This window comes from Protomyctophum parallelum (genome assembly GCF_964188405.1).
Source record: "Protomyctophum parallelum genome assembly, chromosome: 3".
Taxonomy (NCBI): Eukaryota; Metazoa; Chordata; class Actinopteri; order Myctophiformes; family Myctophidae; genus Protomyctophum; species Protomyctophum parallelum.
Window position 1 is genome coordinate 33465309 of NC_139698.1, and position 24486 is coordinate 33489794.

Here is a 24486-nt window from a genome sequence, read left to right on the forward strand (position 1 = left end):
CTTGCAACAAATCCAAAATATTCCTTCCATACCTCCATAGGCTGTTCACTGAGTTGGTGGTGAAATCTCTGACATTTGCCCTGATTACAGCTAGATGCGTGCATTGGACTATAATGCCCTAGTTGTTACTGCTAAAGCCCGATGGCTAAAAATGGTAATATTTACCCACTATCTGCATAGTATTGCTTTCATAGCAAGTGATATCATTCCGCAAAATGGAGAAGGCTGCAGAAAGGCCTCAGTGCTCTCCAGTGCATAACCACGAAGCAGTGAGAGATAAGCACAGATAAACCAGTGCCTCGATCAGGCCCATGTCATTCTGTTCTGTTAAGTTCTGCCCTGTCCTTCCAAGTCTTGTCGCCTGTCTCGGGCACTTCATCTACTTCTGACTCATGTTCTTTAAAGGATTCTCATTTCTCTCTCATTTGGACGAGCACAACAGAGACAATTATTAGATTTCACAGCTACCGAGCTCCGCCTCCCACAATACCGTAAGACGGTAGAGAGAATGTCCTTGTTTCTTTTTCATCATGTAGCTCTTTTCGACTACCGTGCCGTGCTGTGCAACATATTTCACAGGTTCTGGATTTGCAGGCGCTACGGCTTGGATTGAAATGCTAAACTTGAGTTTTTATGGTATAGCTGTCCCTGGTTATGATGATTATAAAAAAAAACAAAAAAAAAACAACACTTTACAGGTTCTGGAAAGATTCAGTTTATGGAAGGTTCTGGATCACCCTTCGTAGTCATAAAGAGCCATTATCTGCCTGCAATTGTTCTTTCCACTGCATGTTCGAATCCCAGGCGTCTTTACATTGGCACATTCAACTTCCTCACTCACACTCACAATCAAATGAAACATTAATCAACATAAATGAATGAGAAATAAGCTCAAACTCACTGATTTCCTAGCCCACTCAATAACTCACTCACTAAATAAGCAAGGCACTCAGTGCTCGCTAAGTGCTGAGCGCACCATGTGGTTTCTTAGGCAGTAAAACTGATCAAGGTAATAGGCTATCAAGGTGTTATACAGTATTGTCCTTGTAACCGGTTTCATGGAATGACGTCAATTAATCATAGACAGTGATTGGTAAAGTAGGGGATAAAGACAAGACTGAAGAGATTGGCCTTTCCTGTTCTCTCTGCTTCTCACTCTATCTCTGTAAGTGCATCTGCTGTCTGGTGGCAGAATCATCAACCTCTGCGTCTCCTGACAAACCATGCACTCTGCAAAGATGTGCCAATGATGCTTACTATAGTGCAGGGAATTAAATGATAAAACACAGTTTGGACTGTTTTCAGGTCACCAGGTATTTAATCCTTCTTTGTGAAGTCTATAGCAGGGAACTTTTGTTATTCCAGTAATCCATTATAATATAAATTAGACTCATAATCTAAAAAACATTATGTCTCATCACCTCCACCAATGGAAGGTTGTTTTTTGTATTGACCGTTCATCAGTGTGTTTGTCAGCAAAATAACTTTGATGAATGGATTTCCATTACAATTACAATTTAGGCATTTAGTAGACACTCTTGTGAACCGCAAAATCTGAATAAATGGCATGAACCCTAGTCAACAAATGACAGGGTAAATGAAAATAGTCACAGAAAAAAGGTGCAAACAATGTAGTGCTTCAAAGAAACTGGGATAGAAGGTATCAAACCCCATGCCATGAAATCATAGAATCATCATTTAGCAGCCTCAAAAATGACATGATAAACTTTTTGGTTGAAAAGTTCAAAGAACAAGGTCATGGGAAAGGTCAAAATGGCATAATCAAATATATCTGAGGTGGAATTGGCATCTTGAGACTTTGAGAGAACTGCATATAGTGTCTAAGGAATCCAATCTGTCTTACTATACTGAGTGTTTCAACACTGTATATTGTTAGCAGTGTTCGATGCACAGGCTACAGAAAAAGAAAACAGAATAACATACAAAATCCCCAATCCTCTCTATGCTTATTCATTATCCATCACTGTGGAAAGTATTAAGTAAATGAGGTGGAGTTGCCACTGTGGAGCCTGACAAATAGATTTGGATGACAGAATCCAGCACACTGGGCATCATTTGTTTCCTTTTCCCTAAATTGGAAGGGATACACCCAAAATCCTTTGCTTATTTAATTTGCAAACGGCGCCACTTAACCACATCTGCAAGAGAAGCTATAAGTGGTATAAAAAGAGGATGGCCACAATATGAAATGTATATACAGTACATTCAAGAAATATATATCTGTCTGTCTGTCTGTCTGTCCGTCCGTCCGTCCGTCCGTCCTTACGTCCTTCCTTCCTGTCTGTCTGTCCTTCACACATCTTGAGAACCACTCATCCGAGTGACTTTGCTGAGGACTCAAAGGAGTGCAGTGTTGAGTGTGAAGTCGATCGGATGAGCGGTTTTCTGGAACGCTGCAAGCAGCACTTCCAGGGGCCAAGCAATATGCCTGTTCCAGAGGGCCAAAGAGGCCACGCCCCGAACAGGCACATGTTCCAAAACGGCCACGCGCTCTGCATGCCCATGCCCCGAACAGGCACGGTCTGTTAGTCATATCTAATTTGGGGGTTGAGAGAAAATGTACATAATACACGCTGATTTTGATAATTATGCACTATGATTAACCACATAACATCGGTGTATGTGCATCTTAGAACATACATTGTTTTGCCCAATCATCTTGTGGAGATGACTCCCTCTGTCTCGCTACTGTCTCCTGTGTTTCCTTCACGTTGATTAATCGGGCAGCAGCCAGCATTAACCTCCCTGTCTCCAACATATTAAACACATGCCAGCCTGGCTGTTAAACAACAGGCTGTACAACCTACTACATGAAGTATTGGCCTACTGCCGTCTGCCACTGCAATTTAAACTGCCCGGGGTGTTCTGCATTATGCTAAATTGTGCAGTAACCTGCTTTATTGAAACACAATAGAAATGAGTTTCACCAGTGTGCTGGCATGCTGAGCTGTGCCGCAATCTATCCGGCACTATGTCTATGTTGTGTGTGTTTTACTAGTCAAGATTTGCAGCTGCCATGCAAGACATTGTACATTCTTCCTCAGTAAAAGAAGACGTCTCTCTGCATGCATATTCAACATTTTGTTCTTGACTGCCAACCTTCCTTCCCTGTTAAAGCTTGATTTTGTAGAGTTCATATATTCTTATATTGAATCAATATGAAACCAGGCTCTTGTCGTTCAGCCCTGTAGAAACCAGGCTCTTGAATGACATGGAATATCCCAAGATCCCAGGCTATTGTTTCTTGAACACCTGCCAATCAGGCTGGCAGTGGAGATGTTCCTGACTCCTACATTCACCACCTCTTCCAAGCATGGCAGCCTGTTTGGCTGTAGTGTGACTTCACTGTTTCCTTCAGGCTCCTCAATAAGCTAATGTCTAGCTTTATAAAACCCTTCTTTTGTTTGTTTTAAATCACATATTTAGGCAGAATATTTTTGGTCAACAAGCCATACATTTCTGTGCATTATAATTGTAAATTGTATAGTACAAATTTGTATTCAAAAAGTTCATAATTGTAGAAGGCGTTGTTTGTACATTGTTATTGTGTGGAAAAGGCTGTCAGTGTATTCATATAACCAGATGGATAAAACACACATAATAAATTATGATGACACTGGATGCTATATGCAGCAGTGAATTACACACATTAATCTTCTGGAAAGGAATCAGCTGAGGCAAAGTCCTCACATGAAAGCAAAGATTTTCTTTGTCATTCATTCATCAGCTGAGCAGGTCAAATCGTACCCAAGGGGTATTTATTTAGCTGAAGTAATCACAGACAGTGCTCTAACCCACTGGTTCCCAAACACTGGGTCGGGACCCATTTGTGGGTCGCGGACACATTGTTATGGGTCCCCTAATTTTTGAGGGGCGCTAGCCCCCCCTATATACAGGTTTGATGTTTGTTTTTAGGTCAATGTTTGTAATAATAGATTTTGGACCCCCCCTCTGCTATAGTCAAAATGTGGTATCAGTCTGGAAAAAATGCAGTAAGTAAGTAAGTAAGTAAGTAAGTAAGTAAAATATTCACAATGTCTCGACCAATCCAGTCATATATTGTCCCACGATGATATTAAGTGTCATGAAATATTCACCGAATTACAGGCAAGCAACATCAACTAAAATATTCACATAACACAACAGCAAGCACTCATTTCCCTTCCAGAGGCTCAGTGTTGTAAATCCTTAATTTCTCTTCATTTTAATACAGAATGAGACGTTTAATTGAGCTATTAATTATTCCGCAGAATCAGCACACATCACAATTGCTTCCCCCTTTACTCTGCCATTCTATAATCACCATCTTTAAACAGGGGATTTGAGATACCGTATATTTTCACTCAGCATCCAGTCAAATGACACTCACACGGCTCCAGTGCTTTGCCACCTGATCTCACTCTATACCTACTGCAATTTCATGGCATCACCTCCTCCTTCAAAGAAAACATGAACACATGCGTTCTACCGGCCTACGCTCTTCCTCTCATGTATTTGGTGGTGTGTTGGTGGTGGGGTGTGGTAATGTCAGTGGTGTTTGTGTGGGTGTGTGTTGCCTGTGTGTTGTAATGGTACACCACCTCGTTCCTCATGCCTTATTTATGCTGATATCTGTTCTGTGCCTACTCTCTGGGCTCGGAGGACGGGACGGAGAGATAGATGGAGAGAGTTGTTGGAATGGAAAGGATGGGAAATTATGGCATGGGGTGGGAAAACAGAAAGGGAAAAGGGAAGGAGGGGGAGGGGTGCTTAAGCAAGTAGAGGAGCCAGACCTGCAACAAAGAATAGCAAGTGGAATCTAGAAGCCAAGGAGATGGGGGAGAGAAGCGACTAGAAAGCAAACTAAATGAGGCGACAGAAGTGAGTAGAATAGCCGAGAACAGTGGAGCAGACAGAGCCAGGGGCCGAGGAAAACAACACAGCCATAGTCTCAGCAACCATCCATCACTATGAAGAGGTGAACCTAAAGCCCACTGGAAGCTGTCTCGTTAACCAGACACAACGCACTATTCTTCCCTCAGGTGCGTTTCCATAATGATGATGAGCAGTGCATCATTGTGATGTCTGACACACACATATACTGTACTGTGTACTTATTTCTCACACTATTTGTCTCTCTAAATGCCTGAATGGAGTTATGCATATGCCATAATTCCCACACCCAACATGAACAGTGATATTAAACTATCTTTCATCTGCCTGCACCAACGATCAACATGTGACTTAAAACATTCATCATGTCTGTATGACATGAACATAATTTAGATAGCAGCTACTGTATGTTGTAGCTCCTTCAATTAATCAATCCACACATATAAACGCAATTTATAATGCACAAAATAAGAAATACCAGAAATAGTGAAAACATTACAAGCTTACAATGTGTCATAGCAGCACGCCACAATGTGTCACATTCCAACGTGTATGTGAGCTTAACTGTAGATCTGCTACTTTTGCTATTTCTGAAAATGTCTATATGACAGGGACGTGAGTTTGAAAGGAGTTGATGAAGTGCATGAACTTGTGTGTTGATAACATCAATTCTCAGCCATGAACTTCATATACCCCCTCGACGTGCCAAATCCCACAAGTCACCTTAACCTCTTAACACACATCAAAGAGGTAAGAAGAAAAGAGACCAAAAAGCTTTAGCACCAGTTCAAAGCATAGATGCTGGTGTGTGTGTGTGTGTGTGTGTGTGTGTGTGTGTGTGTGTGTGTGTGTGTGTGTGTGTGTGTGTGTGTGTGCGTGCGTGTGTGCGTGCGTGCGTGCGTGTGCGCATGTATGAACTTGGGAAGGAGAGTGCAAGAGAGGAGTGAGACAGATGGACACTTGGACAGAGACAGAGATAGAGGGAGTCAATAACACACAACCCTGATTTCAAATCCATACAGATTAACAGGACTCTGATGAAGACCGCATAGATCGAAACGTTAGTCATTTTTGTATACTAGCACCTAATAAAAGGCTTAACATGTCTGTGCTGTTCAGTGCTCCAGTGTCCTCTCCTCCTTCTGCATACAGATGAACCTCACAGCCCTTCTCCCCACAGCAGTACGGTAGTTCAACAAAAAGGTAAACCCTATCTCTCTGCCTCGTAAGGTCGTCAGTGTTCATTTAACACTGAGAGTGAAAGAAATGACCCGTGAGGATGTTATTTTTTGGAACCTCCTCTCCCAACCCTGAGGGCCCCACTTTGAGAATCATTGCTATAGAGGGTATATGCATGCAAGTGAATGGCAAATCGAGTGGCAAAGTGAATTTAACGTTGTTTAATGCAATCAGATAGGACTTTTCTGTTTGGATGTATGAACTGTCAAGGACAGAATGTAGTTTTTTGCCACTCAGTAGGCGTTCCCGCATAACTTCCGGTTATGATAATGAATTAATGATGGCATGTGCATTCCCTCTATTGTAGACTATAAGGTGGGGGAGGCATACTATCATCCGACAGAGCATTGCTCCGAAGGAGCAATGCTCCGAGGTGCGCTGCGGGTCAGGAGAGGGTTGCGGTTAGGTTTAGGTGTCTGCCCCGGGGGAGGTTAGGGTTAGGGTAGCCTCGGTACCAGGCTTTCATTTTTGTTGGTGCAAAAATTAAAAGCCTGGAGGAACACATTGGTCGCTCTGGTCTAAAAGTGGGAGTCAACCCTTCCGGGTGGGCGTCGCTCCAAATGATGTGACGTAGCGCTGCACTAGGGGGGAGAGGAGGGGCAGGGGGTGACGGACAGATCGATGAGATCCAATCAGGGCGTGCGCAAATCTGAGCCGCGACCCGCCCCTCTAGACCAGAAACCTAACACGTTAGCTCAGGCTAGGGTTAGGGTGAGGGAGGAGGTAGGTTGTCGTTCGGACCAATGCTCCGTCGGATGAAAGTACTGCACTCATAAGGTGGTGCATGGCTTACATAACGGCTGTTGAGTCAATGCACGACTGCGAGACCACGTCTGACCAATACAAGGTCTTATATCCATCTGTCATTCCAGCCCCCTCTACTCTCTGTAATCGTCTGACCCTGCAGTGTATTAGATCAGCCGAACCAGTTGAATGTTTCAAGCACCGCTTAAAAAACACCTTAGAGGCAGCTAGGCCAGCCTTTTCATAAATTAATGTTTGTTTATCTGTTATGTCATGTGTAATATACTCTGTATATGATTGATCTGGTTGTATCTGTTATGTGAAGCACTTACTTATACTTACCGGTACTTACCTCTACTGATTATTAATTCCAGCATGTTCTGTTGGCCAAACTTGTTAGATAAAGATTTGAAGGAAAGATATCCCCTGATGATTTTGGCTACTTGTTATTCACCTACATTTTCAGGTCCTATTAGCACGGACGGTATCCTAGCAACATCCTCTGCCAAAGAGCTTTCCATTGGCAGTTCATAATCTTCTACAATGCTGTCACAACCATCCCCACTCCCTCTCTGCACTGTATCACAACAGATAATAAAAATGTTGATGGAGCGTGAAAGGGAGTATTAAAACAGCTAGGTTGATTTCATGTAACTGTAACTGTAAGGTAGTGATGAGGAGACAACAACTGAGGCAATTTAACTTGTTTTGGCTAGGGATCTAAAAGAATAATTCACCCATGCCCCAGGAGCTAACTCGTACTTACTCATGTTAGGTGTGGATACCAACCACAGTCCATCTTGGGGAAAATGTAGAGACTGACAAGTACGGTATGTAGGTCGGAGAGGCTTATTGTCGGTATCAGCTGAGACCGCGGTAGTCAATCCCTGTTTCAATTCGCTAGACCCCTGTGACACTGATTGCTGAGGTGGAGCGCAACACCTACCATCAGCCCAGTACGACTTGCTGCACCCAAACTACATGTGCTACCAATACGTTGAGTTGGCGGTGCCCGGGATCTAACCCATGACCTTGTGCTGTGGTCCAAAGGCAAGTGCTGTGCTACCTGGACACAATCCACTGTGCAGGACCTATAATGTCCGCTGACAGTGTAGGAATTACTGATCTAACCACCACTCAACATTGACCCTTTTACAGTCTATCCATTGACCTTCATATTCAGCTCCTCATCTCCTGTCAGGGGGCAGGAAATCCTTACAGTACTTTGTCTGATGTTAAAGAACATGAGATGAGGTCAATGTAAATCGTCCTCTGGGCCTACGCCTTTATATCCACCATGTAGTTCACTGAAGCTATATCGTTGCTGTCGGGCAGAGGTCTCGTATGTCCATATTTCAACTGCAAAAATAGCAGATCTACAAGCTCACTGCACGTCACAATCCGAGGTGCTATGAGCTTGCAGATCTTCAATTTTTGCATTTGTTTTTGAGGGGCGCATACACAGGTTTAATGTTTGTCTTTAGTTCAATGTTTGTTGTAAACATCATTGACAATGGATGGAAAATTTACGTCATAATGTGCCTCATTAGTTACGTCATATTCTCTTTATTGATAATGGCATTTAATGTTTGTGGTTTGTTTTACATCACCTAATCAACATGAGTTAGACTTGAATATATGAATCAATGAAAAGTATTAACAAGAGCCTTTGATAATAATTACATTGGATCCATTTAGAATTTTTCTGAAATTTCCTGAAATGCTACAGTTTTGGACATACAAGGTTTCCACTACACTGACACATGCCTCCTCTATTTGAGCGACCACATCAAACACGAGGTGGATGCTGGAAAATACTGCGGCATGGTCATGCTGGACCTCCAAAAGGCTTTTGACACCGTGAACCACTCCATACTGGTTAACAAGCTTAAAGCTATTGGTTTTGATAGCACATCAGCGAGCTGGATGCAATCCTACCTGGAGGGGAGAGAACAGATGGTGGAGGTGAACGGAACACTGTCCCCCCCCCCTCCCAGTGAGCTGTGGCGTCCCACAAGGAAGCATACTAGGGCCTTTACTGTTCCTAATATATGTTAACAACATGACATCAGCTTGTGAATGCAACTTGTTCCTGTTCGCAGATGACTCAGCACTGCTGGTCTCGGACAGGAACAAACTGCAGGTTGAAAAGACCCTCAGCTCTGAACTCGGTAGAATCTGCACCTGGCTCGCTGATAACAAACTATCCTTACACCTGGGAAAAACTGAATCCATTCTCTTCGGATCAAAATAGTAATCTCAGCAAGGCAGATGGCTTCTTGGTTAGAGTGGGTGACAATATTATCACACGAAAAGATGAAATTACCTACCTAGGTTCCATCCAATCTTTCCGGTGCTAAAATGGCCACCAACGTAATCAAAAAAGTCAATCAAAGAACAAGATTCCTTTACAGGGTCTCCTCACTGGTCAACAAAAACACCTTGAAGACCTTAACAGGAGCCCTCGTACAAGGTTTCTTTGACTATGCATCCACCTCTTGGTACCACAGCACCTCAAAGGCCCTTAAAACAAGGCTCCAGCCCTCCCAAAACAAACTGGTCAGGCTCCTACTTGGCATCACCCCCCGAACCCACCTCACCCCACTTTGACAGGCTGGGATGGCTTAGGGTCGACGACATCTTGCAATGGGTCTGGTCCACAATATTCGATACACCACCAAGATACCCATGTACCTGTCAAAATACTTCCTTAATGTAAACAAAGTCCACACCCACAACACCAGAGGGAGTGCAACAAACCATGTACAACCCAGATTCGGCACAAACAAGGGACTAAATTATTTTCGCTCCTATGCCACCAAAATGTGGAACGCCCTACCAACAGTCATTAAGACATGTGAATCCCTTGACTCCTTCAAAACTGCTCTCAAAGGGCACCTACGGATGGCTGCAATTCGAAACTGGCCTCTGTAAAATCTGAATCCCCCCCACCGACCCCCCCTTTTCCCCTCACTGTATATGTATCTTTTCCCTTTTTGCTTCCTATATGATGAATTCGTATGCCATCCTGGACCAGAGTGCGGCTATTGGATAAACCGCTCATACAGATGTTATGGAGGTTAGTCATTAGTCTCACCCTAACCTCCCACGGGGCAGCACACCTAAACCTAACCTTAACCCATGTCTAACCAATGACTAGTTTAAACTAAGTATGCACCCCGTTCAGCCTCTGTCGGGTAGGCCAGGGAGCGGCCCCTCCCTTCGGTGCTCCATATTTCAGTGAGTGGTTGAAGACAGTTGGCACATTGTATTATAAATAAAGAGAATACCTATCACAAGTCGCCATGGCCTTTCCTTTGAAGCAGCAACTGAACGGTCGTTACAATATTCTAGGTCAACCCGTCCCTGCTGCCCTGCTGAGCATTCTATTCTCCATCTGCAGGATGCTTTTTGCATTTTGCTTTAAAACCATGCTAAAAAACAATGGCCTAATAATGGGTTGCAATAATGTTTCCATTTGTATCCTAAGGATAATCAAGGTGATCATCCGTTATTTTAAAGGAGACCTGCAAACATTCCGAGGAATAGGATTTCTCCATGGGAAATGACTACAGAGTCTCTTCAGAAATTCTTTTGACTTGGGTATAGACTATAAAAAGATCCCAGATTAATTTTACACCATATAATAGTAGAGAAAAAGAATCCCGCACACTGTCTTCACTTGAGTTTAGATTTTATTGAGCAACGTTTCGGTCGTCAGGCATCTCAAGTGAAGACAGTGTGCGGGATTATTTTTCTCTACTTACCAGTTCCAGTTATCCGACGTACCTGTCCATTGTAGGTGTGCAGAAGGCCATTTTCTTACACCATATAATAGAAAATGACCATCAACAGAATAGAGAAATGTAATACATAAGAAATAGTCTTTATTTAATCACAATTACTCAAAACATTCCTATACTTGTTGCTCATGTAGAAAACAAAGGGTAAGCTACTGTATGCACTCTCACTTCTGGAACTCAAATATAATGTCTCTCTGATAGAGTAGGGGGCGAGGCAGACATACAACTATAATATAAACACATACGAATCTAAAACAACAAATTCATCACACTGAGCAATGGTTCAAAAATAAATAATCTCTCACGCAAACGTAGTCAATACTGCATATGAGAACTTTGATGTCTTCTACATAAATAAATATAATTCAATTCAATAAACCATAAGGTAAACATGGCAAATATTCTACCTAGTTCCGTTTATTTTTAGGAATACTTCAAGTAGCCTGCCCTAAACTTTAAATGATCTTCAAAATGGCCAGCAAACATTTTACCAAACAATTCTCATGTTAAAAAGATTGGCCATGGATAAAATACATAAAAAATGACATGTTTTAAAACAGTGGCACATGGACTCAACTCTACGCATCGTTGGCAGTGTATAATTATCAACATATGTCATTAAAGAGGCAAAATGTAGCCCTTTTTATATTTTTACCAATTATTCACCTACACTTCTAGTTTACACACTTCTAAAAACAGAGTACCAAACAAAGTACCAGATCATTTGCAAGTACAACAAAAACAGCTGCAGCTTCAACAGGCTCCAGTTGTTTTTTCTCACCATGAATCTTGCAAGAAAACGTGTTCTTCTTGACTAGAAAACCTCGGGGGAGGAAAGGAGCCCATGGCAGAAGTGGGAGTTTTATCTTAACAGGGTGTTTCCACAAGGCAGTGAAATTAAACAGCTTGTTTGATTCGACATATACAGGGGGAAAAACTGTTAGACTAGGAAGAGGGACTATGCTGTAGTTTAGCAATTATTCATAATGTGCTGTATAAAGTACTGGGTAAGAACTGTCAATTCAAATGTGCTTTACAAATAATATGTATAACTGCAAACAAGCAGAGCGTGCAAGTACTGAAGACCGCTCTTCTCTGTGAAGGAACGTTTGCAATATTGAATTATTAGGTTTAGCTATTTGCTACGTACCTTGCTTTTGGAGGAAAGAAAGTAGTATTTTGAAGTACAGTAATGATTACTTATGCCTGTCATGGCAGTGGTGTCAGATTACATACATGTATACATAGGGGCATTAGCTTTAGTCCACCCGGCCAACACTGAAACATGTCATCGTTACGTCACCATCGATAACCAATTATACCCTGGCATTGGTACATATATTCATCACGTCATATGCTCATAGTAGCACCTGACTGATAACATTACTTGCACTCTCTGCTTGTGCAAGTAATTAAGCGCCGGGAGTATAAGATTACTTCTATCACTCCAAAGAAATAAGAAAAAGCCAAAAGGCTATTTATCCTCGATTTAATAGATTGTGTAGAAAATGTAATTAACAGCACAATTAGTGCCAATTAGCCAGTATGAATTCTAGTTTATTTGTAGAGTTATTTAATTGCATGTCTTTGAGCAACACAGAGTACTGTGTCTCTCTGCATTCATTACAAAACAGAGAACTACTCAAATCCAGTGTCATTAAAGAACAGTACATAATATTTAAAACAATTTAATTTCCGGCCTTGGAAACGTTTGTACTGTAACATCCACAAATAATTCTTCAGAAAATGTATAAACTTTCCATTTGCTCCATTTTTTATATTACATTTTATGAAACTCAAATGGTTAGAAGCATACACAGAGAAATGCATGATACAAGAAAAAATCTCAGCATGAATGACTTAGAATAATATTGGCTGATATTATTTTGAAATTCACTTTGGTTTTGGCAGAATTCTGTGAATAATAATGTAACTTTCAAAAAAATCAATAAATAAACAAAGCCAAAGAGGTCTCACTCACACAGTAGAATTGCTTAAGACCGAAAATGCACACATAAAACCCTGCAAAACTGAATTCATACTTATTACTTGTGCTCCACAGAAAAGCATACAATGGAAATATTGAAAGGATCAGGCTTTGACTAGTAACAAAACAAATTAATATGATTATTTCAAAGATAAACCTGTTGATTTGAGTTCTATAATCTTGAGCCTTTTTTTAATTAATAACGTTCTTCAATTTCACAGAAGATAGGCTATATTCTACATTACACTTTCATAATCCATTTCCTTGGATTTAATGTAGTTCAGTCCTCGTGGTTTAGGTCTTTGTCAATAGTGGAGTCACACGTACTCATCTTCTTCTGTGCCTTCGTTTTGTGACGTCATATTATATACTAAAGTTACCACTCTGATTGTCTGAAACAAGCATTACCCAAACATTATGTATGAAACAGTACAATGTCCAGTTCAGAGGTTATGAGATCTGTCTAGGTCCTGCACATGAGAACATCTGCAAAGGGTCCCAGAAGATTCTTGTTGAAGATACACCTGACCCAGACTAGGTAGGTGGTGAAGGGCTTGATATTCTCTGAGAAGGTGTAGTTCTGCTGGGGTAGGATGTAAGGCATGTAGGTGTTTTCTCCCTGTTCCTGGATCCACACCTCGTACTTCACCTCTCTCACCTTCAGGTATTTCAGGTTCCATGGGATCTGCCAGGAGACCGTGAGTTTAGCTTCGTTGGTGGCTTGGACTGAGGTTTGACACTGTGCTTCCCTGACCCGGCCTGGATGTACTGTGCTAGCCGGCTTGGCCTTTTTTAAGCTTGGTCTGGTGATCTTCAGGCCATCTTTGAGAACCTCCAGAAATGAGGGGATGTCCACCAGAGTGTCCTGGTAGATTCGGAAGAACCATTCTGGGTTGTGGCAGCACAGGTGCCGCGGAACATCCTTGCTGGCAAGGATTCGCTCTTGCTCGTCCTTTTCCAGGTGGGCGATGCCTCCTTGGTCCCAGGATCTATCTGGGTGGGTGATGGTGTTTTCCTCAATCGTATTCCTCCAGGACACATACTGCAGGTCCATCCCCGGTAAGGAGGCGAGGGTTTTATAAGGGGTGTACTGTTCTGGGTTCACAGCATAAGGAAAGAGTTCCACCACCACAGCTCCTCTGGGGAGGAAGAGTGAGGTGACAAGCTGAGCCCCATGCATACTGACCAACATTGAGGCACCACTGATAAGCTGGACTATACTGGGGAAAGATTGCTCTTCAAGGGACACAGTGACCACCCTCATCTGAAACTCCTGGGACAGTGCCATAATCAGTTCTGCTTCGTTGAGAATGAGTCTCGTCGTTGAACGACTGAACACTACGATGTACTCATCCTTCTCCTCTTCAGTACTCCCTCCATCTTTCTCCACCCGGGTGATGTTCATCCTCTCCATCATAGCCTTAGCAAACTGTCGGATCTCATTCCCTGAGACCAGGATATTAGCCTTGGGGCCCTGTGGCTGGACAAAGCCGTACTGGTACCAGGTGGTCATTTTGGACAGCCCGACATACGACTTGGTGAAGCACATCAGCTTGCCAAAGTTCCTGAGCTGCTCCTTGAGGAGTGGCTGCTTGCTGCTGAGAAGCCGGTAGAGGTCAAAGTGCGGACCCTCGCCCCAGCCCTCCATGAAGACCAGGCGAGCCTCGTCGTCCAAGTCAGAGTACTGCTTCATGGTATAGAAGGCGGGGAGCAAGTCATCGTGGAAGACGTGCATCAGGTTGTCTGGTTTAAACCGGTTTAGAATCAGCGTGACATCCGGCACAAACACTGGTTTAGGCATAAACTTCAGAGCAGCGGCAGGGAGCTCCAGGAAGTTGAAGTACTGCGTGTTGTGGTCCTCTACAGAGGACAGGTCCAGCAGGGCAGGCTGGAAGCGCCTGGGTCCGAGGTTGGGCAACATGACGGAGGAATTTGAGTGGAAGAAGACAAACTCCTCAGCCTCGGAGCAGTAGCAGAGGTAGTCAAAGCGGCAGATGCGATCTGTGTGCATTTTACCGGTGCAGACCATGCGGGTGCCATGCTCCTGGAGCGCCAGGAGGGCCACATGGTAGTCTATGCGGGCCTGTGAGAGCTCCTGGGACTGCTGTGTTAGGTGAAGCTCTTCCTCCAGCAAGGCCGCATGCTCGCTCAGGGCAGAGTACTTCCAGAGCAGTGCGGCGACCACCGACACCAGCAGCCCGTTGAGGAGACCCCCAATGGTCATTCTGCAGCCCACCACCGACGCGCGCATCACTGCTGCTGAGGCCGTGTCCCCCGGCTCCAACCAACATCCAACCTCGGGGACAGGCGACGAGACATCCGTCGCCACGCCACAACTGGAAGACAGGGGTGGGGGAGAAAGAGAGATGAACGTAGGAGGGGCCGAAAGTGCGGAAAAGGAGAAAAGAGAGGGTGGAGGAGAAAGTAGAGTGTGGGCCAAGGGAGAGGAGAGGGCAAAGAGGGGAGGAGGTGGAACTGATGGAGTGATGTAGAAAAAAGGGGGGAAAGAGAAGATTAATTGAAATTTAAGACTAAACCAATACAGTATAGCTAACCAAAATACAGTCAATATCACAACATATCAACCTTATGCCAAAGCCAACAGACCGGTCATGAGAGAACGCTGGGCCTAATGAAGTCCTGCAATAGCCACAAACTTAATCTTAAACACCTGCAGTGCTATTGATGTAACCTATACAATCCTATGATTAATCAGGGCATGTCTCAGAGTCCTTCAGAGGCCTTCAGTAAAAGTCACTGTTTATCTTGTTGAATAAACAGGATATTTTCTTAACCTTGCATTCCCCCTCCTCCCTCGTGTCAAGACAAATTACATTGTGAGGAGGAATGGGGAACGAAAAGGAGCATTGCTCTCAAGTCTACTCATCTGCATATTGAGAGAACAAGTGAGTCATGGAGAGACTCTAAATCAATCCACAACCTAGCAGCCAGCAGCTGCCTTCCAGTGAAGACTAGGCTACTGGCAAGCTAATATAATCCATCTGAACATTACTTCACCCACTTGAAACCAAGATTTCCACAGGAAGGGATGGACTCAAGTTTCACTCTTATTGTTGGCCCTAAAGCCTGCAAGATACAAATTTTAACAATATGATTTAAAAGGAATACTTAATGGGCCCAGCATAACAACACTGCACACACAACTAGACAGACACTCAAGATCTCCAGTCCGTTTTGGGTTTTGTTCTATTGTTGTACAAAATGTGATGTAAACCCTTTCTTTTAGCTGATGTTGGCTATCAAAACTAAATTAAGTCAGGCCAAACAAACCAAAATGTGTTGTTTTTCCTTTTTTGTCTAAGGTTAGCTTGGCAGAAAGAAGACACAAGCTTGCAAATTGATTTACGCCCCATATAGGATGCATGCCATTCATCTTGCCATCTTTTTTCTGCCTTTAAAAAAAGCCTGGGGCGATTTCTGGCAGCCCAACAAGCACAATTTGTTGCTGGTAGCAGGGTCACTTTCTGTGATCAAACTCTGCAGTGGGCAGAGAACAATACAGATTACAGTAGATATTCACAGAAGCACGACCACTATGAACACAGGCTCAACCCTGTCTTGCATACAGTAGGAGGATAATTACGGTAGAAGTATTACCTTACCTGCTTTATAGCCTAATTGTTTTCTTCTAAATGACTACATGTATGCACACAGCCACAGACAGGTGACTCTTCTACTTAAAAATGACAATATTTTTCACCTTCACTATTTCAATATTGTGAGGAGGAATACTAAAATAGCCAATGTTGAATGACAGTGTTGAATGGAGCGCTTTGCTTCTGTGTAACGTGACATGGCTTCTGCTTATATAAAATAAATTAATTTGAGTTTTCCATCCTTTCTGTAGCATAACATACTGTGTGACAATTGGCAGATGTCCGAAGTTGCACTGTATGGCTAAGAAAAATAGGAGCAGACATAGTGACTGTATAATGGTTAACTGTTTCGATACCGTCATAGCATGAAAACAATAGATCAGAAATATCCTTTCATGAGTACTGTAGTAAGCTTTTCATTTAATTTTTTCCTATGCTAAAAGTATATCCATCATTCATCTCCCCATGAGGTACACATCACTAACACAGTCTGTCATTTCCTACCAAGGAAGATTGTGAGCAAATACGAGCACTGTATGCTACTACAGTACATAACCTTGGTGCAAACACAGCACCCAGAATGCATGCAAACAGTGTGAGATTAAGCATGTCCTCCAATGCACAAAGACAAGGGCAACACTGGTCTCCTAAAACTAGTGGGGATTCTTAATCTCCTTGCTGCACACTGGGACCCCCAGGGTACATCATGCACATGTCTTTACCCCATACCATTTATGCCAGCTAGAGGGAAACCAAGAGCTTCAAAATGTCAAAGCTGCTACACGGAAAGTTAGAGTTAGTAGGCAAAGACCATCATACATCAGATTATTAAAATTATTATTATTATTATTAAAATTATACGTGGAATAGGTTAAAGGATTATATTGTCATCTAAAAAGAATTAAGAAAAGCTTGAAAATTGCTAATTATATCACCCACAATCACATTATACTTAAAGCAAATATGCATGTGTGTGACGTGTGTTTTGCAGCTGATAATTGGTTACCTGACCATCAAGACAAACTATCATTTTGTTTGTTTATCATTTGTAACGTAAAAGGAGTAAACCAATATATTCCCTGAGAATGAAAATGTTCAAATTAGGAAAAGGTCACAAAGGTTCCAAATGTAATAAAAAGATTATGACTTCGTCTTAGACTATGGGGAATATTCACATTTATATTCCAGAAGTCCTGTGCGTGTTGGCCAAGGAGATGGACAGAAGGACAGATACACACGCACACGCACACGCACACGCACACACACACACAGTAGGATTTCTGTGTCTGTATGGCATTATCTTGCCCAGAATGCCCACTGACTGTTTCTCTGTTCTGTTTTCTTTGCATCTGTATTCAGCAAGTCTCTCCCGAGTTCCCAAGTACCTTTACCATTGCATGTATCTCGGCTACATTGAAAATGAGGGCCTGCCCCTCAATTGTAATCTGAGGTCATTCTAAGTAAAGGTGATGATTTGCCGCCATCAGTGAATAGTTGGTAGTAATATACAGTAAGATCTGATAAAGTGCAGTGTATTTATATAACATAACATCAAATAACCTATGCCAGTGTGCCTTGGAAGAAGGATTTCTTTTTAATAGTCCATCCTTATTTCTCATTTATACATTTTTAATATCCTTTATTTTTACGATAATAACAGTTTTTGTATTCCCGGGTAGTAGCGGAAAATTAAATAAATCCCAAAAATGGGACTGGCATAGCCCTACAGGCATCTGAGATGACCTAGTAAGACCTTGCTCACATGATGTTTGCTATCTGCTTTACTGAAACCACCAGACGCCAAGGCAATCTAACGATCTATCTTCTTTGGCAGCATCACAATAACATAGTTCAGTATTAGCCTGACTCTCATAATAATATTCCATTAGGCAAATATTTACATGAGCTATAATAATGTATGTGTACAGCATAGTCAAAGGATAAACAGATAATATAGAAATGAATGGACCAATAAATGAATGTGTTCTCCTTATGTAGCGCTCTGGATTGGTTGGTGTTTAAATGCTAAACTGAATTATCAACTGCCTGTTTATATGGGAAAGACCTCTCAAAAGCAATGGATGTTAAGACATTACAACATAAACTAAATATGATTAACAGAATATGTCTTCCTTTATTGCTGGGAACTCTCTCAGAGGCTAAGATAAATTAAAACAGCTTTGCTAAAGGGAAGATATTGCCAGGGTCTGTACTCCTCAAGGCTCTAAATGCAGAACATTATTGTACAATGGTCTCTATGGATGGATTTCCAAGTATAGAACAATAAAGGTATTCAAATAGGCCACACATAATTTCCATTTCCTCAATAAGTATAAATTGTATAAAGTGTTTTGAAACATTAACACTGTTCCGTGAGTTTTAACTCAAAGTTTGAAGTATTTCATCTTATCTATCTATCCATCCATCCATCCATCCATCCATGGTACATACATGTAATCATACCTTTGAAATGTTTGTATGTTACAGTTTCAGCATTTCAATCTTTAGATGCAAACTTCACTCTAAAATCACTCTAAAATCCTACAAAGTACTAAATCCCTATCCAATTTAATGCCAATAAAAGAAGCTCTCAAATCACAGATTACCACCATAGTTCTCCAGATTATAAACCTTGGAAGAAATTGTTCACAAAACTGCGCTTTGCAAATCATATGTAAATTTAATTTCACTCTCAGAATATGAAAGTCCTGATGGGTCTCAGTTTCCCTCGACCACCTGTCAATCAGTCTCTTTGCTTCCTCCTACTGTAGGCTGACGCTTCAGCACTAGCTTTACTAGTGTTACTATTTAGCATGTCTGTTTGCTCTAGAGATAAGCACCCCAATGATGTGGGGGAAGGCAGTCTGGGCAGCCTGGAGTGTCTAATGCATTTTAATAAGATTCCTGGAAAGCCAAGGCTAAGGACAGGGAACGGCCACAGGCTGTACGTGGCACGGTTACTGTTCATCCTGTCCGCGTTGTTCATCTTTGCTTGATCTCTGATCAGTTGGAGCTCATCTCTTCTTTACCTATTGCAATCCATTTCCCTCCTTTGCTATGATCACCTTGCAGATCCTTCAATATCCAAAATTAAAATACAAATACTTCTCACTTTCTCTGCTCCATCTCTGGTTCCCTTTGGCCACCTGATTGCCTATCTGCTTTGGCCCTTATGAGGTGTTCTTATTTGCTGTCATCTTTATTCTTGACCTAAATGTGGGCTGTCAGGTCATATTCAAGTTACTTTCGACTCAGGATGATGCTGGGAGAAATTCAAGCCTAGGAGCCATTATCTATCCGTTACAAAGAAAATGCACGTACACATTCTCTCACGCTTGCTCAAAGCGATTTGAACAGCAGACAGGAAGATAGACAGACAGAGGTACCCAGGCGCCCAAATAAGATGGTTGTTTCATTATCAGTGGCAGGAAGAGTCTGAAAATCTTTGCCAATGGTATATATTTTATGTCCGAGTATGATATCTGGCTACTGCCAAACGTGACTGAATTATTGATTGATGACGGACTACTGATTAACCACTTAAAACCCTATACTTCGTTGACCAAGGACAGGGTCCCCCAGGGTTCAATACTTGGTATGCTCATTTTACCCGTTTATACCAAATCTCTTCATTACAATGTGTCGTCTTGTTGTGACACGTGGCTTGAATATCTGCCTTCATCATAATGTTCACCCCAGAATAAGGAAGCTAGAGTTTCATATGATTAATAAGGTTTAGTCATTTTCTATATAATCAGTAACAGTGTCCCCCTAGGAGCCCATGAATCTAATACAATACATTACATGAGCAGTTATCAGGACAGTACACGGCTCCTCACTGTACAGTTATTCCATCCCAGGGGTCATCATATGAATAACAGGGGACTGGTTTTTTTCAGTGTGTGTGTGTGTGTGTGTGTGTGTGTGTGCGCGCGCACACGCTCACACACGCACGTGCACGCAAGCATTCACTCGCTTGGGTCTGGGCATGTGTCAGACAAAGACAGAGGAATCAAGTGGGAAGGACATCCTCTAAAAAAATGCTGCAGTACAGCACTTTAGGCCTGCCCCATGACAGCACAGATTATCCCACAAACTGAGTTAAATAGAAGAATACTATTGATTTAAAGCATGAACAGGTATGAATGACATGAGCCCTATACTGTCCCTATAATCTGGGTTAGGTCTAAACATTTGGTGAAAACAGCAGATATACAAGCTCCAATGCATCGCAAGTTCGCAACACAACACATTGTGAACTTGTAGATCGGCTATTTTCAGAGATTTGGTTTAGATGGAAAAAAGGAGAGGACCAATCAGTTTAATTGTGCGTCCCTATATAAAAGACATTCTATTTATCTTATGGCCTCCAATGTGAAGTATTACATTACATTATTTACATGGGTGTTACAGCACCATAATACTTGTAATAAGCACATTGGTTCAACATTGTTGTTTTAAATGTGCTCTATAAATAAAGTGGATTGGATTGAAAGAACGTGGTTAAGGGCATTAAACAAAACTAGATAAAAACCAATGCTTCCCTATTCCCTAATGTGTAAGCAGCCAACTGATGATATGAGATGCATGGACTTAAACGAGCTATACTTAATCACTATTCTAAATAAACGCTGTTGACATAAAATGTATGTTTGTTAAGGTTTCTGAATAGATTAATCTAAATTTGTATGGAGTTAGTGGGAGCATATTATGTTCCCACCCCCCCCCCCCCCCTCACTTGTTTATTTGACAGGAACAATGTACACTACTGTAAATGTATTGCACGAGATATAGCTACAAGCTTATTTTCATCTGTGGTCCCTAGATGGGGGATGTTGGTGCAATAAACTAATTAAACCTTAATGACAGGGAATATATTCAGTTAACCTCATTTAAGTGGTTAACCTCGTTTAATCATGGTTATTCCTGATATTCTATATTCTGTTGGTTGCAATTCCTTTTCAGTTACTTACATTACTAAAAAAGGTTATAATTATTCCTATCTCAAGCTTGTGAGTAGGGATGTCCGGCATTGACTTTTTTGTCGACATCAGATATCCCGATATTGTCCAACTCCGATTTTCTGATACCGATATCAACCGTCCGATATACTGATATATGCGGTCGTGGAATTAACACATTATGGCTAATTTTATTGTGATGCCTCATAAATGTAAGGTTTTCCAAACAAAAATAAACATTATCATAAATTTTAGAGATTTTTTTATTAATTAAAACAGATACATTTGAACGGATAACGATATTTGCCGATATTACATTTTATGCAAATATCGGTCGATAATACCGGACATCCCTACTTGTGAGTGTGTAAGATCATCCTAACAGGAGTATTGCAACTTTATTGTTCTTTGAATGATAGTTTGAAAGGACAAGAGAATACACTGGTCAGGCAAACCTTTGTTCTGAGATCTTGTTCAAGAACACAAGATGGTGTTGTCAACAATGATATAAAATTGAGCCAGAGAGTGTAATCAGGTTGTGGACATTCTTTTTCTCCCATGTGTGAGATAAATACATTAGTGTATTATTAGTCAAGGTATTATTTAACCACTTTCAACCTGGCCTATTATGGGTATGTAATTATCGGCAAATGGTTAAAAAATATATATATAATAATAATAATAATAATAATCATCTTCAGAATATCAAAACAGCACTATGTAACTTTTTAATTTGAATAGTAGAGTATGTTAATAGAATATAACTTAATACAACTGTAGTGGTTGTATTTTGTCTCCCTGACATTTAGATCATGTCAATGGCCATGTCTCACCTAGATATAGGATATGAATTTTGACCTGATGGTCAAGATTCAATTCCCTGAGCAAGCAGGTAAGCTCTATTAGCTCAATGGTAAAAAATAATCCACCAACAAGCTAAACTTACAACGCATCACATTATGGCTATTTTTGTATGACACAGTTCATACAATTAAAATAGGGCTTATGTGGATTTAACACAATACAGAGTATGCTAGCACTATGAACTAAATAAATCTTTAGAGAATGTAGGTTTCTAGGAATATTTACTCAGTCAAGATGGATTATTTATTTTATATTTTCTTTATTTCTTTAAATTAACACTCCAAGGCTAAGAATAACAGATATTTTATATTATTCAGATAATTCAGTAATGTTTACTGGACATGTGAAAAATGGTAGAGGTAGTCCCATCAAAACTTCTGGAAGGCTGTTTGTTTGTATTGTAAACAATAAAAATGACTGCATGTAGAACACGTTAAATATAACAGTGCTTTATATGCAATTGTTGAGAGTTGAAGTCACACAAAACCTGTAGTTTGGGGTTTAGATGTAAAGCATTCATTTTAAACTAACACCACAAAGAGAAAATCAAAACAGCTGTCTATGGACAGCTGGGTATCTGTGTGGTACCCATATTTTTCAGTATTGTGTCAACTTATTGTGACAACCTTGGTTGTCATGTGGGTCAAGTCTTCATTTCACTGCCTTGAGTTGTCCGGGTAATTATAATAAAAATGGTCTATTTCTGTGTTGGTGATGATTCTCATTTAAAGGATTTAGTTGCTTATACAGAGAAGAACATATACATATACAGACTACAAGATCATAACTTAAAACGTAGCCTACTACACATAGTAATAACCTAGTCCTAGACCCATAATACAGCGTGCATGGACATCTTATCTCCAGTTTAAGGTCTCAGGCATGCTGTGGAAGTAACTTTTTAAAGATATAGCCTACAGACACCCGACATGGACAGGCTGTGACTGCATGGGACTACTAACAAATGCGTGTGTTGCATTTGTTTAAGTATACGGTATTGCACAAGTAACACTTCATGACTGATGAAGTGAGAAAGTGCTGTCGCACCATGCATAATTAATTGAAATGTGTATTTAGCCCACAATCGATCCTGATTCCTATAGGTTTCTACGGTTCATGTTCACCCCATGCCTTACAGTGAGATGAATACAAAACGTTACATTGTAGCTTGCCTGCATGTGCTTTGATAGAATGTATCACTGCATCTGCAGGGCAAAACCCAATTTGCATAGCCTAAAAGTTAACAGTACTGATACAATACGTACAGACCACGATTCTTAGATGATGACCAGGCAATTAAGTGAAATGCATGCATCTTTCTTACCGACGGTGTCTCAATGAAATGTCTTTCAATGGAATTGAATCGTTAGCTCAGCTTGGCAGCATCAGGATCTCATAGGTGTTGCAGAAACGACAATTCTGACTGAGGAGCCCTGGAGAACAAGAGAAGCACCCTAATAAAGCGGCACGGGTGATGACAACACCCGCCGATGCGGGTACTAGTGCGCAAAAGAACAGCGCATCCATTCATTAGTTTTCGGACAGATAGCCATGGACGTCGGTATTGTTTACGAGCTAGCCTAGCTGTCAAAATAGGCAGCAGAGCCTCTAAAAGCAGAGCAGCTTCCGTGAAGAAACCCGACTCCACTTTGCAACACTCTAGTCTCCATACTGGGAAGACGAATCTCGCACGGCAATCTCGCGATGTGTTACGGTTACGGGCGGCGTTGTATTTTTGGCTTAATTTATCCAACAGCCGATATACAAGCTCACGACGCGTCGCTTAGCAACGCGTTGGGAGCTTATAGATCCGCTATTTTGGCGCTCGACACCGTTGTACGAAAAAGTAAATCAGGCTTCATTGTAGCCTATGCTTGCTTGTAGCGATTGTAATGTTGCACCCCTCTCCTCTCCCCCTCAACACTCTCCGTTATTAGGTTATTTATTAATGATCATTTTATTATTGTATTGTATTGTACTACTGGAGTCGGATACGGGCCATGGCTCCAGACAATATTAATTAATTACTTCAATTAGCGAGCTTTCAGCCCTCAAACAAAGCCAAAATGTGATCCTGTGAATAGTGCACACTTAGTGTACAGGCAAACACAATGCGACTGTGCCATCTAGTGGGTGGAACAGAAAGTTTGTTTTGTCTAAATTGAAAGAAAGAAAGAAAGATTCAAGAAAGAATGAATGAATGAATGAATGAATGAAAGAAAGAAAGAAAGAAAGAAAGAAAGAAAGAAAGAAAGAAAGAAAGAAAGAAAGAAAGAAAGAAAGAAAGAAAGAACCGAGATTCTCTGCAGCATTTTGCTATCGCTGCCACTAGGTGACACTGCAGACCATTTTGAACAGCATTACAAGCCGATCTAACT

At 41.4% G+C, this 24486-nt stretch overlaps 1 protein-coding gene across 2 annotated transcripts; it reads right to left on the reverse strand.

Annotated features, from left to right (window-relative positions):
• Nucleotides 1-13039: 13039 nt before the first annotated feature.
• On the reverse strand, nt 13040-23758 carry pomgnt2 (protein O-linked mannose N-acetylglucosaminyltransferase 2 (beta 1,4-)). 2 transcript variants are annotated; one of them, XM_083760701.1, is made up of 2 exons: nt 23433-23758; nt 13040-15002 (listed from the first exon to the last, which is right to left on the reverse strand). In XM_083760701.1, the coding sequence occupies exon 2, from the start codon at nt 14915-14917 to the stop codon at nt 13130-13132; it is 1788 nt and encodes a 595-aa protein (XP_083616827.1). In that variant the 5' UTR covers nt 14918-15002; nt 23433-23758; the 3' UTR covers nt 13040-13129. The 2 variants fall into 2 exon arrangements, with proteins under 2 accessions (XP_083616827.1, XP_083616828.1); XM_083760702.1 differs by having other exon boundaries at nt 13040-15141.
• Nucleotides 23759-24486: the final 728 nt, after the last annotated feature.

What these genes read in the sequence shown, in the direction of transcription:
- pomgnt2 (XM_083760701.1), bottom strand. Translation starts at nt 14,917, where the DNA reads ATGCGCGCGTCGGTGGTGGGCTGCAGAATGACCATTGGGGGTCTCCTC.